This window comes from Triticum dicoccoides, chromosome 6A (assembly GCF_002162155.2).
Source record: "Triticum dicoccoides isolate Atlit2015 ecotype Zavitan chromosome 6A, WEW_v2.0, whole genome shotgun sequence".
In the NCBI taxonomy this organism is placed as follows: Eukaryota; Viridiplantae; Streptophyta; class Magnoliopsida; order Poales; family Poaceae; genus Triticum; species Triticum dicoccoides.
This window is the reverse complement of record NC_041390.1, coordinates 607,153,743-607,166,626: the sequence shown is the minus strand read 5'-3', so window position 1 is coordinate 607,166,626 and position 12,884 is coordinate 607,153,743. Positions and strand designations below refer to the sequence as shown.

General features: G+C 46.1%; 2 protein-coding genes across 6 annotated transcripts; one reads left to right on the top strand and one right to left on the bottom strand.

Moving 5' to 3' along the window:
- Positions 1-2,893: 2,893 nt before the first annotated feature.
- Positions 2,894-4,890, top strand: LOC119318388 (vacuolar protein sorting-associated protein 55 homolog). The gene is made up of 5 exons (XM_037592944.1): positions 2,894-3,123; positions 3,740-3,869; positions 3,966-4,005; positions 4,091-4,175; positions 4,498-4,890. Exons 2-5 carry the CDS (start codon positions 3,774-3,776, stop codon positions 4,688-4,690), a joined length of 414 nt encoding a protein of 137 aa, XP_037448841.1. The 5' UTR covers positions 2,894-3,123; positions 3,740-3,773; the 3' UTR covers positions 4,691-4,890.
- Positions 4,891-5,477: 587 nt separating this feature from the next.
- On the bottom strand, positions 5,478-9,759 carry LOC119318386 (putative clathrin assembly protein At5g35200). 5 transcript variants are annotated; one of them, XM_037592943.1, is made up of 17 exons: positions 9,257-9,759; positions 8,871-9,032; positions 8,688-8,757; positions 8,483-8,580; positions 8,194-8,335; positions 7,997-8,097; positions 7,801-7,884; positions 7,646-7,696; positions 7,495-7,560; positions 7,343-7,408; positions 7,140-7,220; positions 6,980-7,048; positions 6,676-6,825; positions 6,517-6,592; positions 6,292-6,401; positions 5,932-6,210; positions 5,478-5,901 (listed from the first exon to the last, which is right to left on the bottom strand). In XM_037592943.1, exons 2-17 carry the CDS (start codon positions 8,961-8,963, stop codon positions 5,719-5,721), a joined length of 1,719 nt encoding a protein of 572 aa, XP_037448840.1. In that variant the 5' UTR covers positions 8,964-9,032; positions 9,257-9,759; the 3' UTR covers positions 5,478-5,718. The 5 variants fall into 5 exon arrangements, with proteins under 5 accessions (XP_037448840.1, XP_037448838.1, XP_037448837.1 ...); XM_037592941.1 differs by having other exon boundaries at positions 5,478-6,210; positions 9,257-9,472; positions 9,530-9,756; XM_037592940.1 differs by having other exon boundaries at positions 5,478-6,210; positions 9,257-9,434; positions 9,530-9,756.
- Positions 9,760-12,884: the final 3,125 nt, after the last annotated feature.

The window sequence follows — 12,884 nt, the reverse complement described above, 5'->3', positions numbered from 1 at the left end:
GGCAGCCATGGCGGCGCGGTGGCGGTGATGGGCGGCGCAGCCGGGTGTGGCCCGCAGGACCCGGCCAAGAACAGGCGGATCTTCTGGACCGCCTGGGTTAGGTCCCGCAGCGCCCCGGACACCTCCTCCGGGGTAAGGACGACAGGGGCGGGCATGACGGAGGATCCCGGCGCGGGCAGGAGCGGGACAACAATCGTGGTGCTCGCCGGAGGTGACGAGGTGACCGGCAACGGAAGAGACGGGTTGGGCAGCTGTGAAGACATGATCGAAGCGAAGCTAGCTGATACCAAATTGTTATGGTGCTGCTAGAAGGAGGGCGCGAGAGGGCCGGCCGGGGGCCTTTTGCCCATGGCCAGGCAAGATGGAAGTGATTTCCTTTTTAATTTTTGCTTGATTAGATTGATACATCTCCTCTCTTTATATAAAAAGGTTTACTTGACTCCTAAACAAGGTTTACTTGATCCCTAAGCAAGCGATCCTTATCTCTAGTTAACCCTAAGACTAACGGGCTATACTGTTAGCCCAGACCCATTAGGCCCATTACGTACTCTAACAAAATCAAAGCTTGATCAGCCAAAGTCGGAGACGCGTGCTAAATGTAGGGGGCAACCAAGGTAGGAAGACTTCTGTAGGGGTCCGCCCATTTCATCATCGTAATTTGATTGGGCAGTTTCAGTGAGTTGCTATTTTGTTGTCTGAATCTCGAGTAAATGGTCCAAAGACGCCACCTGTCAATTAACAAGTTAAACCTTTTGTTCAGTTTCATGTAAAAAAAAGTACTTCCAACATTCTAATAACTAGATCAAGTGGCATTTTTATTTTGCGATGAAAGTAGCATGCTAACCCAGCACCATCCAAGTGAATCTCCTCCTATTGTATCCCCTGCATTTCTTCCATGTTCTCACCGTGTCCCGTGTTGCTTGTGCAGGCTTCTATATCGACTGGTCTACCTCATCATTCGTTATCCGCTCTCTATGTCCCCGGATCGCACCAGGAAGTTGCTGTGTTTTGTATACCAGACCAGGATCTCGCCCTTCGTGCTCATGCCCATGTCCCATGTTCATATGAACTCGTCTGTAAACTGCCGTGTGTCCTGCTTGGTTTTGCAGCTGGAGCATGTTGTTGTTGCAATGTCACCCTAGTCCTGCTCGTAGTGCGCTTTCGCTCATTTTCTGAACTCGGTAGGTGCCGGGCCTGAACTCTGGTTCCCCCTCTCCAGGCCTGTCTGTATCTTGCTAAGATGCTTCAGGATTGCTATAAGTCCAGGTGTATCTGTTACACAAATTGACGCCGTCTTGTGCCATGGATTGGTTTCCAGAAGTACTCCCTCCATTCAGAATTACTTGTCTTGGAAATGAATGTATCTAGAACGTAGATACATCCATTTCCGTGATAAATAACTCCGAACGGAAGGAGTATATGTGTGTGGCGGCTTTCTTTGCATGTTTTTGTTTTTTCTGTAGAAGAAAAGAAAGACACCCTTATGGATTTTTTTTCCGAAGGATGAAAATCGTTTCACTCTGTGGTGCTGCTGCTGAGATTTGCGCTTTATATTCTGCTGGGTGGGATTTTTGTCAAAATAAAATAAACATAAATCAGACAGGGATTCATGTAAAATAAAAAATTAAAAAAATAGTTTTTTATATGGTGGAAGATGCTTGAATGTGTGCCAAATTGGAGCGCATTTGAACATCTGAATAGTTCTTAGCAAAAAAAAACCAAATTTGGGGTCTCTGAATTTTGTGCCCTGTTTGGACAGTTTTTTTTGCCTCAGAGCTACTTAGGTGCCCGAATGCGTTGGAAATTGAATTTTGTGCACTGTTTGGACAGTTTTTTTCCCAGAGCTACTTAGGCTGGTTTTAGTGGAGAGTAACATATACTAGTATCATGCATATGATACTAGTGTATGATACTACATCCATAGTGCATAGTATCATAAAGTAATGTCATATGTGATCTCATTTATTGCCATGCATGACACATAGTAGCATAACATTTATTATGTTATGGTATCTATCTATGTTACTATGACCATCTCTCTCTTCTTTAATTATTTGCCACGTAAGCATGTTTGCGAGTCTCAAGTACTCCCTCCGTTTCTAAATATTTGTCTTTATAGACATTTCAAATGACTACTACATACGGATGTATATAGACATATTTTAGAGTGTAGATTCACTCATTTTGCTCCGTATGTAGTCACTTGTTGAAATGCCTAGAAAGACAAGTGTTTAGGAACGGAGGGAGTACATGATACTAGTTATGTTACCCCACTATGGCCAGCCTTAGGTGCCCAAATGCGTTGGAAATTGGCACGAATCTCACGCACTTAAACACCTTCAATGCAAAAAAGGTTTAGATTAAATTTTTATATTGTAGTATTTTTTATGAACTAGTAATAATGTACATGCAATGCACGTTTATATTATGTAGGATATTAGTTGAACGTTATATTAGATAAGATATATTTGTTGTACGTTGGTATTTGGTAAAATATCAATTATTTTTTTTGCGGGAATGGTAGAATATTAATTACATAAAAGATTTCGTGGGATAGCGTTAAGTCAAAACATGCTTATAATCAATGGCAGTGATGGATAATTAGAGCGTTAAACGTGTTTGATCCTCAACATTGGAGCGATTTGAACCGTTAGATAACATGATTTGACGGTCGAGAGGGTTTGAATCTGCCCCTTTGGGTATTTTTATATTGGTATAGATATAGATATAGATTTACTGGACTTAGAATTGGATATTCGATGTAAATCGGGATGCATCAGCGGGTTTAATCTAGTTTCCGAAAGCTACCCGTCTCCACAAACAAATCGGCGCTACATCAGCGGGGGGTGGAGCCGGTGAAGGCCAGCGAGATCCGATCCTTCTCCAACTCGGTTAGGAACCCTCGCGATTAGGGACAGCGGTTAATAAAATAAAATAACACCGGCTAGCTACCTAGCTAATCACCCTACGGTCCCGTCCACACCACCACCACCGGCCCTTCTCCAATCGCCACCGATTCCTCTGGCCGGACGGAGATCGATCCCTCCCCGGCCGCCCCCGACCCCGCCGCAGCCTCCTCGTCGAGCGGCGGCCGCCGTCTCCGCCGCACGCGCCTCGCGCTAGGTACGCACCCGTCGATCCCCTCCGCCTTCTGTCCGCCTCTGTCGAATCGGTGCGGCCGAGAGTAACTCGAGAGGGATGAAGTACTCTGGTCGCGTCTCCCCGATCTGAATCGCGTCTGGGTTGGATCAGGTTAGCCGGGGAGAGGGGATTGATTGATTGCTTTGGGCGGCGCACGAATTACGATCGAATTGGCGGATATGTTCTAAGGTGTTAGGTGTCCGGGTATCAGAATTGGGGAGAAATAATTCGGGCTGCGCGTGAATTATGATTCGAGTCTCTTTCTTTCGCAAGCGATTCTGCCACTCAAGTGGATGCTGATGCCATCTGGATGGTTTCCTGTTGCTGCACACGGCTATTATTTTCTTCAGTAGACAGCAATCAGGTGTTAATCTGAAAACATTGGTGGGACTGTGCGGCTGTGTGTTTAGGCTGGTTGAGAGCATCCTATTCCTTATCCTTAGTCAAAGATAGGTTGGTTTGGTCATATGATTATGATTGTGATTCGGTCATATGGACCTTTCGACCATTAGTTAGTGCTCATAGTGTTATTTTCTTTTCTATTTTGCATATAGGATGTCCGTAATGTGTTTGACTGTCTTCCTTTTCACAATTCCAGAAACTTGCATAACTGAAGAGCCTCAAAGGGAACGATGGCGCTATCACGCAGTATGAGAACATGCTTGCATAGCGGAAGACTTGCCGCCCTGGCAATACTTGTCTCTGGTGGGATCGTATTGCAGATTTTGGTAAGCATCAGCACCATCAGCACCTAACATCACAGCATCAGCTTTTTTATCCTTTTTTCCACGTTGCCTAAATCTCCTTAACTCCGTCTTCTTCAGGCATGTGCTCTTTATAACAACTGGTGGCCCATGTTGACAGGTTAGAGACTTTTGTTCGCATTACCAAACCTTTATCTGGTAATTGCTTTCAGGAGTTTGTAAGTAATCCATGGCATTTTGTGCAGTTCTGATGTACCTCATACTACCCATGCCGCTCATATTTTTCCTGGGCTCCGATTCTCCATCGATCATGTCAAATGAGAATGATGGGTAAGCGATTATCTAGTACTACCTGGTAGCCAGTACTGGTTCTGCGTTATGAATCACGTTTGTCAAATCTGATGATCGAGAACAGTTTTTACTTCAAAAGATATGCCTTACCTTAGTGGCACAGATGGTACTCATAACCTTTTCTGACAGTGGTTCTTACACCATATCTAGATTTCAAACGATGGCAACTCTATTGTGGGACATCTGTGATGGACAAACATTCATACCTTATTGCTTCCCTTGAAATCTTTTCTTATATATACATGGTTAAAGATAGTTATTGTAGCTTTTTTTTCTTATGCAATTTCACCACTGCATGCAGGTGGGTGAACTTCACCAAGTTCCTGACGGGCGCGTCCATCGTGGGCAGCATCGCCATCCCGTCGATCCTGAAGCACGCCGGCGTCATCGGGTGGGGCGCGCTGACGATGGAGCTGTCCTCCTTCGCCGTCTTCGGGCTGGCCATCGTGTGGTTCCTCCAGATGAACTCCGAGGACGAGTACAGCGCCTTCTGATCTCCAGCGCTTCATCCTCTCCCGCGCCTTCTGATCTCCAGCGCTTCATCCAGTCCCAAACCTGTGGTCTGTGTGTTTCTAGTGGTGCCTCGCTAGAAATAGGGATCATCAACTTGTGAATATCTACAGTACGATTTGGAGCATTGGTGTGCTTGACCTTGTTTATATCAGTGAAGTGAGCCTGTTCAGTTGCATGTACAGTTATCCTCTGCCTGCTAGCACATGATTTTTTGTTGGTAGGAACTTGAACTTGCATCAGTCAGCTGTTTGCCAAGGCATCACTGCATACTCTGTCTAGCTTCTGTCGCTTTCCGTCAGTATGATATCTGAACAAAATGCATCTTGCTTTTTACTGACATCTGAACAAAATGCATCTTGCTTTGTCTGACTGATCAATTCTGTTGATGCATAGTTTCTGTTCAGTTCTATTTTTTTCCCTATCTCAAAAAGAAAAACTAAATACTCCGCCCGTTTCATAATGCAGCGCATATAGATTTTTTGAAAAGTCAAACTTTACAAACTTTGACAAGTTTATAGATAAAACTTTTTATATCTATAATACCAAATATATAAAATATGGAACTACGTCTTATGATGAATCTGATGATATATGTTCTGCATTCTAGATGTAAATATTTTCCTCCACAAACTTGGTCAAAGTTTGTGAGGTTTGACTTTTCTAAAAATCTATATGCACTACATTATGAAACAGAGGGAGTATCTTGTTAAATAATGTCTGTTTTTTCTCATGTCTCAACAGAGAGAGAAAAGTTGCTCTGTTGATACCTTTTTTTCACAATGTTCATCTCTCTTCTCCTGTTTCAAACATTGTTACCATGTTCCCAGAATTTAATTTCCCTGGACAATAATACTTCACGGCTGCACAGCACAAGCAACCGTCCTGACCACAAATAGCCGGGGAAAAATACTTCCCCTGCTATTACTCATCTCAACTATACACCAGGTTCCTACTAACTCGTAAAAAATTCGCAACGGCGAAACAAAAAGAAAAACCACCACAAGCATCTCTACATCATGCCGGTCCCGGTGTAGGCGTTGCCGGTGTGGAGCTGCATCGCCGGAGCATAAGGGTAACCACCACCGGGGGCGGCTGCCGGCACATATGATCTGTCGAACGGGTTGGAGGATCCCTGACGATGGAACGACGGGTTGGAGGACGCCTGGCGATGGAGCGACGGGTTGGAGGACGCCTGGCGATGGAGCGATGGGTTGGAGGACGCCTGGCGATGGAGCGACGGCGCGCCCATCATCATCATCTGCTGGTACTGGTGCTGCTGCTGGAGCACGAAGGCCTGCTGCTGCTGGAGCATGAACGCCTGCTGCTGCTGCGCCGAGGCGTACAACGGGTTGTGCATCGGCTGCTGCTGATACTGCTGCTGCATCATCGGAGCCGAAGCCGGGGCCGGCTGCTCCCAGGGATTGTAGCTCACATTCTGCTGGGCATGCTGGTGTGCGTCGTCGTAGAGGCTGTCGAGGGTGAGCAGATCCATTCCACCGGCCTGTAGGGCAACAAAATGTCAGTTTGATTTCAGAGACATGATCAGGTAAAGAAACCGTAGCCAAGTGTTTCAGGTATTCACCAAATTTCTTGAAGTAGCAACATTTTCACTTGCACTGGGTTCTGTGATGAGTGCTAGCTCCCAGCTGGTGGCGACATTTTCGGAACCAGCAGCAGCTTTACGCGCATTATCTGCAGCAAAAGGCGAGAATCGGCACACATACTTTAGTGCCTGATTTTCTTCTTGTTTCTAACATTTCACGCGGTTAATAAGTTACGATGGTTCATCTGGAAGATATGTATGTACCTGGTTCAACAATTGCTAAGGCCAAAGCATTCTTTTGATCTAGCTCGGACGTGTCAGGGATCGGCTCATCCATCCCCTGCAAAGCAGAGATGAATTTGTTAGGCTGATTCAGTTATAAATAAGATAATATGTGGTTGCTCTAGTGACATGGAAAATTACCAGCAAATCTATTTGCTCGACTCTAGGCATGACTTTTGTAACCGGCTCTGGTTCTGGTTCTTTCTCTGAAGTTGATACTTGAGGAGGAGGTGGTGGAGTTGATGCTTCTTCCTCTTCTGGTTTTCTGTTGTACTCTATTGCCAGTACAGCCTGCAAACAAATAAAGATGTCGAATGAACAATCAAAAGCTTCGTTTTGCGATTTAACTGTTTCGTATGTGGTGTTTTAGTTGCTATTTTTACAATAATGATACTAACTGAACTGTGAGAAGCACCGTCCATTATTGGCTTGTAGAAGTTCAAACCTGATTTTTTGAAGCAAGGGGAGCATCTCTCACATAATCTTCCATGGCTTGCAAGAATGACGCGGGAGGCTGCATGTGTTATCGATAGGCAATCAGCAAGTTTACAAACATAAGAACAACAATGGAAATATACAAATAATCCTGAGGATTGGAACCAAACCTGTTCGATTGTTAACAGCTTCTCATCCCGCCCAATATGTATGGTTTTACACGTCTCGTAAAATCCAGAAAGTTGCCCTGCCTGCACAACCCAAAAACGACGATAAGTACAGAGAAACACGGACATCATTTCAGATGTTGTGCAAAACCAGTTCAAACAAACAAAGTAATTAGTTGACCAACAATAGGAGATAAACAACTGACCTGCTTAAGTGCTTTTTTGTATATGTCCAGGGCCCTAATAGCGTCGTCCCTATGCATATCAAAAAACTGCATTGTGCAGAAGATGTCAATGGTGTAAGAGAAACAAATAAACATACAAGATAATCTTTAAAAAATAAGCTAGTGGCCGGTACCTTGTCAACTAGATTGAGTATGCCATCATTGATGGCTGTCTGGATCCTAACACTCTCCGTAGCAACCTTCCATTTACAAGTAAAACAAAGTTAAGGACTGATGAAATCACTATTAGATAGCTCACTGTTCATAAATGTTCTGAATCCTCACCATTGAAAGAGCATGCTGGATTATGGTGTTATAAGATGATGACCCATGCGGCTGAAAATATGAATCAACGGTAAGCAATGCAGATTTAGATACCATAACACCTCAAAATATTGGATCCGATTCACTTTGCGCAGAATAACAAAGCAATGAATCACCTGACAACTGATTAGCCGAAAAAGAAGTTGCGACAATGCCGGCAGTTGTGCAAGCAAACCAGTCGTATCAACATCTCGTGTTCCCTGTAGATAATAGTTATCACAAATAAGATGCTAAAGTGATCCATTGACACACTATGGACCAAATTTTTTTTGTTTCCATAATAAATAAATAAACTTGCATTAGATTACGTACCAATGGATCCAGTTCGACGTCATAATTCAGCACACGGAAAGATTCGAGCCTCTCTTCCAAAAACAAAGCGTAATTGCGTATCCAAGCAGAGTGATCCCAAGCTGCAAATACAACATGTCAGGAGAAAGTTCTTCTTATTTTTGGCGAAACAGAAAGTCCTAATCCAAGACCAGGGTGAAGTTAGCAGCAATTAGTACCATCAGGGCTAGAGTCATCTTTGAAATAGGACATGTGTAGCATCTGGCCGCTAGATCTTCCATAACTGATGAGCTCATCACGGAAAGAAGGGTCGACCTCGCGAAGGGCACGGTGTATGACAATCAATGTCTTGAGTGCAACCTGATGAATGAATACATAATAAAAAGTTCATCAATCATAAGCAGCATTCCACCTTAGTTACTGAACACCACCCAGATAGCAGCAAGTACAGCAGACATCATTTGCTTGGATGATGAATATCAGGAGAATTTATTATGGTGGACATACCGCCCAGTTGCGCGTCTTGGAGAGGCGTCTGGCGAGGGCGCGGATGCAGTAGGCCACGTCGGCCCGAGCCCGCCCGGAATTAAGATGCATGAAGATGTCTGGAGACAGGAAGCACATGATCAGAACGGTGGTGGAAATCAAAGCTGTTGTCCTTCAGTAAAAACATGTAGAACACTTGTTGAGAGAAACATGAGTTTGTTAGTACCTCTGATGTACTTCTCCTTTGCAGGGCGCTCCACATGGTTGGTGGCCTTGACGATCGCGATGTCCAGTTGCTGTTGCAAAGAGCGATTACAATACAGTTAAAACAAAAATCTCTAGAAGCAAATTTTGAGATGAATGATGCAATAGACAAGAGAGGGATGGCGATTCCTTGTAGTAGTAGTACCTTGTAGTCGCTGTTGACTTTGGCGATGCTGACGGTGGTGGAGTCCTTGAGGGCGCCCACATACTTCCTGATGCTGGTGCCGCCGCCGGCCATCGATCCTCGGCCTGGCAGACCCGGGGGCGCAGGGCAGGGCAGGGGATCCTCCTAGCTCACCTTACTGATCTGCAACAAAGCGGAGCAGAGCCAACGGACGGATGCAGAGTTTAGTAAATGGGTAAAACTGCCAAGCTGCATCGCTGTCCCATGCATGAAGTACGAAAGAGATAGATGTGAGAGGCGAGACATCCAATCTCTCATCTATCAAACATCAGAGCGCGAACTAACAGATCGGCGGTGGGAGAAAGCAAAATAATCGGCTCGGGGTGGGAGAACGCAAGCAGCCGTACCAAATACCAAATTAAACGAGAGCCGATGCTGGATTTTGCTTTTTTCCCCTTGCAAGAACTGAAGCTTTTTTCCCCCTTGCGGCCTTGTTCGGTTAGGCATGGATTGGAGGGGTTTGAAAGGGATTAAATCCCTTGCAAGTCAAAATCTCCCTCAAACCTCCCCAATCCCCTTCAATCCCTGCGGTGAGGGGATTAAACGAACATGGCCTGCAAGAACTGAAGCAGCAGGGGAGCGCGCAAGCCGTGATGCGATGTACTGTATAAATTACTTACCGAGGATGGATAGAAATGGTCTCGACTGTCGACTCGCCGGCCGGGGCCTCGCCTGCGTTGCGTTGCGCGGAGGAGCTGGCGGCGGGCGAGACAGAGGGAGAGCTGGGTTCCTCTTGCTTGCTCGCTCGGGAGGGAGGGAAGAAGGCGAGGTGTGTGAGGTGTGAAGGGAGAGGGGAGGAGCCTATGGATGCAACTGGGACGAAGTATTCTCTTCTCTTGTGCCGCGTGGGCGTGGGGTGTGACATTGGCACACGTGTTCCGCGGCTTCCTCCGCTCCCTCTCCTCCATCTCGCTGACCACACCAACTAATCCCGCCGCCGCTGGCCCGGTTTAATTACTGCTCCCGCGTGGGCCTTTGACCTCTGCTTTGGTTTCTCGGTCCTTCCTTCCTTCCTCCCGTCGCGTCGCGTTGTTTATCTTTTCTGTCCCTTTCTGCCATGGCTGCCTGCTTCCTCTCGCTTTCTGTCTCACTCCTTTTCTTTTCTTTTTTCTTTTTGCGGATGCTTTCCGTCTCACTCTCCCTCTGGTCTCGTCCCTGTCAACGGTAAAAGCGCTCCTGTTCCCTCCCATGCCGTGGGTTTTACCCGCTCCCGGAAAAGCTCCGGTGCCGCAATCCATTCCCTCTCCTTTTTTTTACATGTGTTTCGTTCCAACGCCTACGTGGTAGTATATAACGGATCCGGCTTGCTCGCTCCCTTTCCATGCTCCTACCTCATCTTACGGCTGTCTTTTTTCTTTTTCTTTTCTAATCTAACCATCTCCTCCATGTTTTTAAGGGGATGGGACCGGGCTTTATTTTTTTCCAATCAAATTAAGCCACATAAGCGGGAGCAGGCAAGTCTCGTCCGTATATAACAATAAGTCAAAAGTGAATTCCGATTTCCGCCAGGCGCCGGGTGAGGATTGTGTTCCGGTGACATCTTTTCAACACATTTTCAGATTGACGCGCACTACGCGTTGGGCCGGCTGATCGTGCTGATCGGATCGAATCGAGCGTCCCCGTATCCGCTTGCTTGATCCCATGCGTGACAGCCGTCTGATCTGGTCGCGTCGCCCCGCCTGTTTTGCAACACATGAGCCGTGTTGTGCTCGCCGGCTGCAATATGACTCATGCTGCGTTTGGAGAAACACTCGTGACCGTGAACATGTCATCTGCACCCATTTTGCAGCATGAGTCATGTTGGGTCTGTTTGGTTTGCGGCCTCGCTTACATGCCTGGAGAAATACCTTGCCTGGTTTCAGCTTGGTTTTTGGGCCTGGCCTGGAGAGTGATTAGACTTATAAAAAAAATCAATTCATCAGCCTTTCTACCGCGAGCAACATCGTACATGCAGTCCCAGGCAGCCATTATGGCTTGCCAGGCCTTGGAATTTTGAAGCCTGGGCCAGGCTAACCCCTTGCCTGGCTCCTCTATCGACATCCCATCCAGGCTAATCACGTGTGTGGTGTTCTAGTCCAGGCAAGTACAGGCTTTTTCAGGGTAGCAACCAAACAATACCCTTTCCTCAAAAAAAAAAAAAAAAAACAATACCCAGGCAACATACAGGCACGCTCCAGGCCAGGCGAGATGCCACGAGGACACGAACCAAACTAGTTCGTTGTGCTCATCTGTTGCGACATTACCCCATGTTGAGCTCGGAAAAAAGGACCGTCCACCACCGTGTTATCCAACTCTGGTTTAAAACATGAGCCATGTTGCGCGTGTCGGTTGCAACATGATCTATGCCGCGCTAAAGGAATGGTCGTCCACCACCCTCTTATCCGACTCCAGTTTCAAACGCGAGCCATGTTGCGCTCGCCGGTTGCAACATAATCCATGCACACTCGGGATAACATTCACATGTTGCGTCCGGGAGGGAGTTACGCCGAGGGACATCAAATAAAACTTAGATTCGATGACTGCGGAGGCGGCCGACGCGCGCCGAGTTGTTAGCATGCTATTTGCAAGCGTTTCCCTTTTGAATTCACGTCACGTTCGTTCAAGAAAACTCAATTTTTCGGTCTACCACGTCGAATAAGGGCTACAGTTATCTTTCTTGCATCAAGTGCAGGGATGGATTCCGCTCATCTCTTTTGTCTCCAAACCCCGAAGAGAAGATTTTCTGGACGTATCGCGTCGCCATTCCTCCTCCACCAGTAGGTCGCCGACCTTCTGCTCTACCGTTGTGCGACTCATTGTGCGACTCTGAGGAAGGCCCCAACCTCTAGTTTTTTCCTACTTTGAGGATTTTAGTAGGGTTACCTGGCAACGAATCGATGGTAGTGGCAGTGGCGTCGGTCTGGCGAATAAAGTTTCCCAGAGCTTCCTCGGTGTCGTCCATGTGGCATTGATAGCTCGTTGGTGTAGATTCTTATCGGTCTCCTTGTCCGTTGAAATTAGGATTTCCAAGATTTGTCGGCATGACGACAACAAGGGCTTCCCTTTGCAGTTTGGTCCTCCAGCCTCCTTTCCGTCACATTAGTGTGGCCTTCGGTGCTAGTAGGAGGCATGTGAGCTTTTTGGAGTGTCGGTTTTAACAGTTTCTTCGCCATGTCATTTTCTCTGTAGGATAATGGCCTTGATGATTTCTTGCCCTCCCATCAACAGTGACTGGCTGGTCGTCGGCAAGTGCGAAAGGAAGACAAGCCAGGACCGGTATGTATTTTTTTTTAATTTTTGCGAATGGCCATGTAAAGGATGGTTTACTTTAATGTAATCTTTGGCCTTTTCGCCAAAAAAGAGTTTATTAAGTTTCAAGGTTGACTAGCTTCCCCTATGTTGTGAAGTATTAATGGATGTAAGATGTTGGGCTTTGTTTTCTATAAAATGGAGTTGGGCGTGATGCCCTTTTCCTCCAAAAATGCATTTTTATAGTCATAGAAACATAAAAAAATGAGACACTTAAATTATTTTGTTCTAAATGTAGCATCATGGAAGAATGTGACGAATGGGAGCACCGGACATCCCCTCGAGGTTTCGGATGCACAGTAGTGAAGGGGTTGAGGGTAGTGAGAATAGGTGGCTCAAAGAGCCAAGGTACAAGGCATGCTTGATTATGGGATTTAGGAGTGTGCTTCCGAGGTGCAGGTGCAGATGGACCAGTTGTGTAGGATTAAGTCGGCAGAACCATGTTGAAGGGTTTCCTTGTAAAAAAAAGAACCATGTCGAAGGAGTTCCTAAAAGTGCCCTTGCAGGCTGGTGGAAACGATGTCATCTCCTCATTGCAATGTTGGTCATGCCCATGGGCATCTTTATCAACTCCTATCCTCACTAAGTTAAAAAAAACTCCTATCCTCACTTTATATCTCATAATAACAAAATATATTTAAAGATGGATGCAATGATATTACTCCATAATGGGACGTTTACATCCTC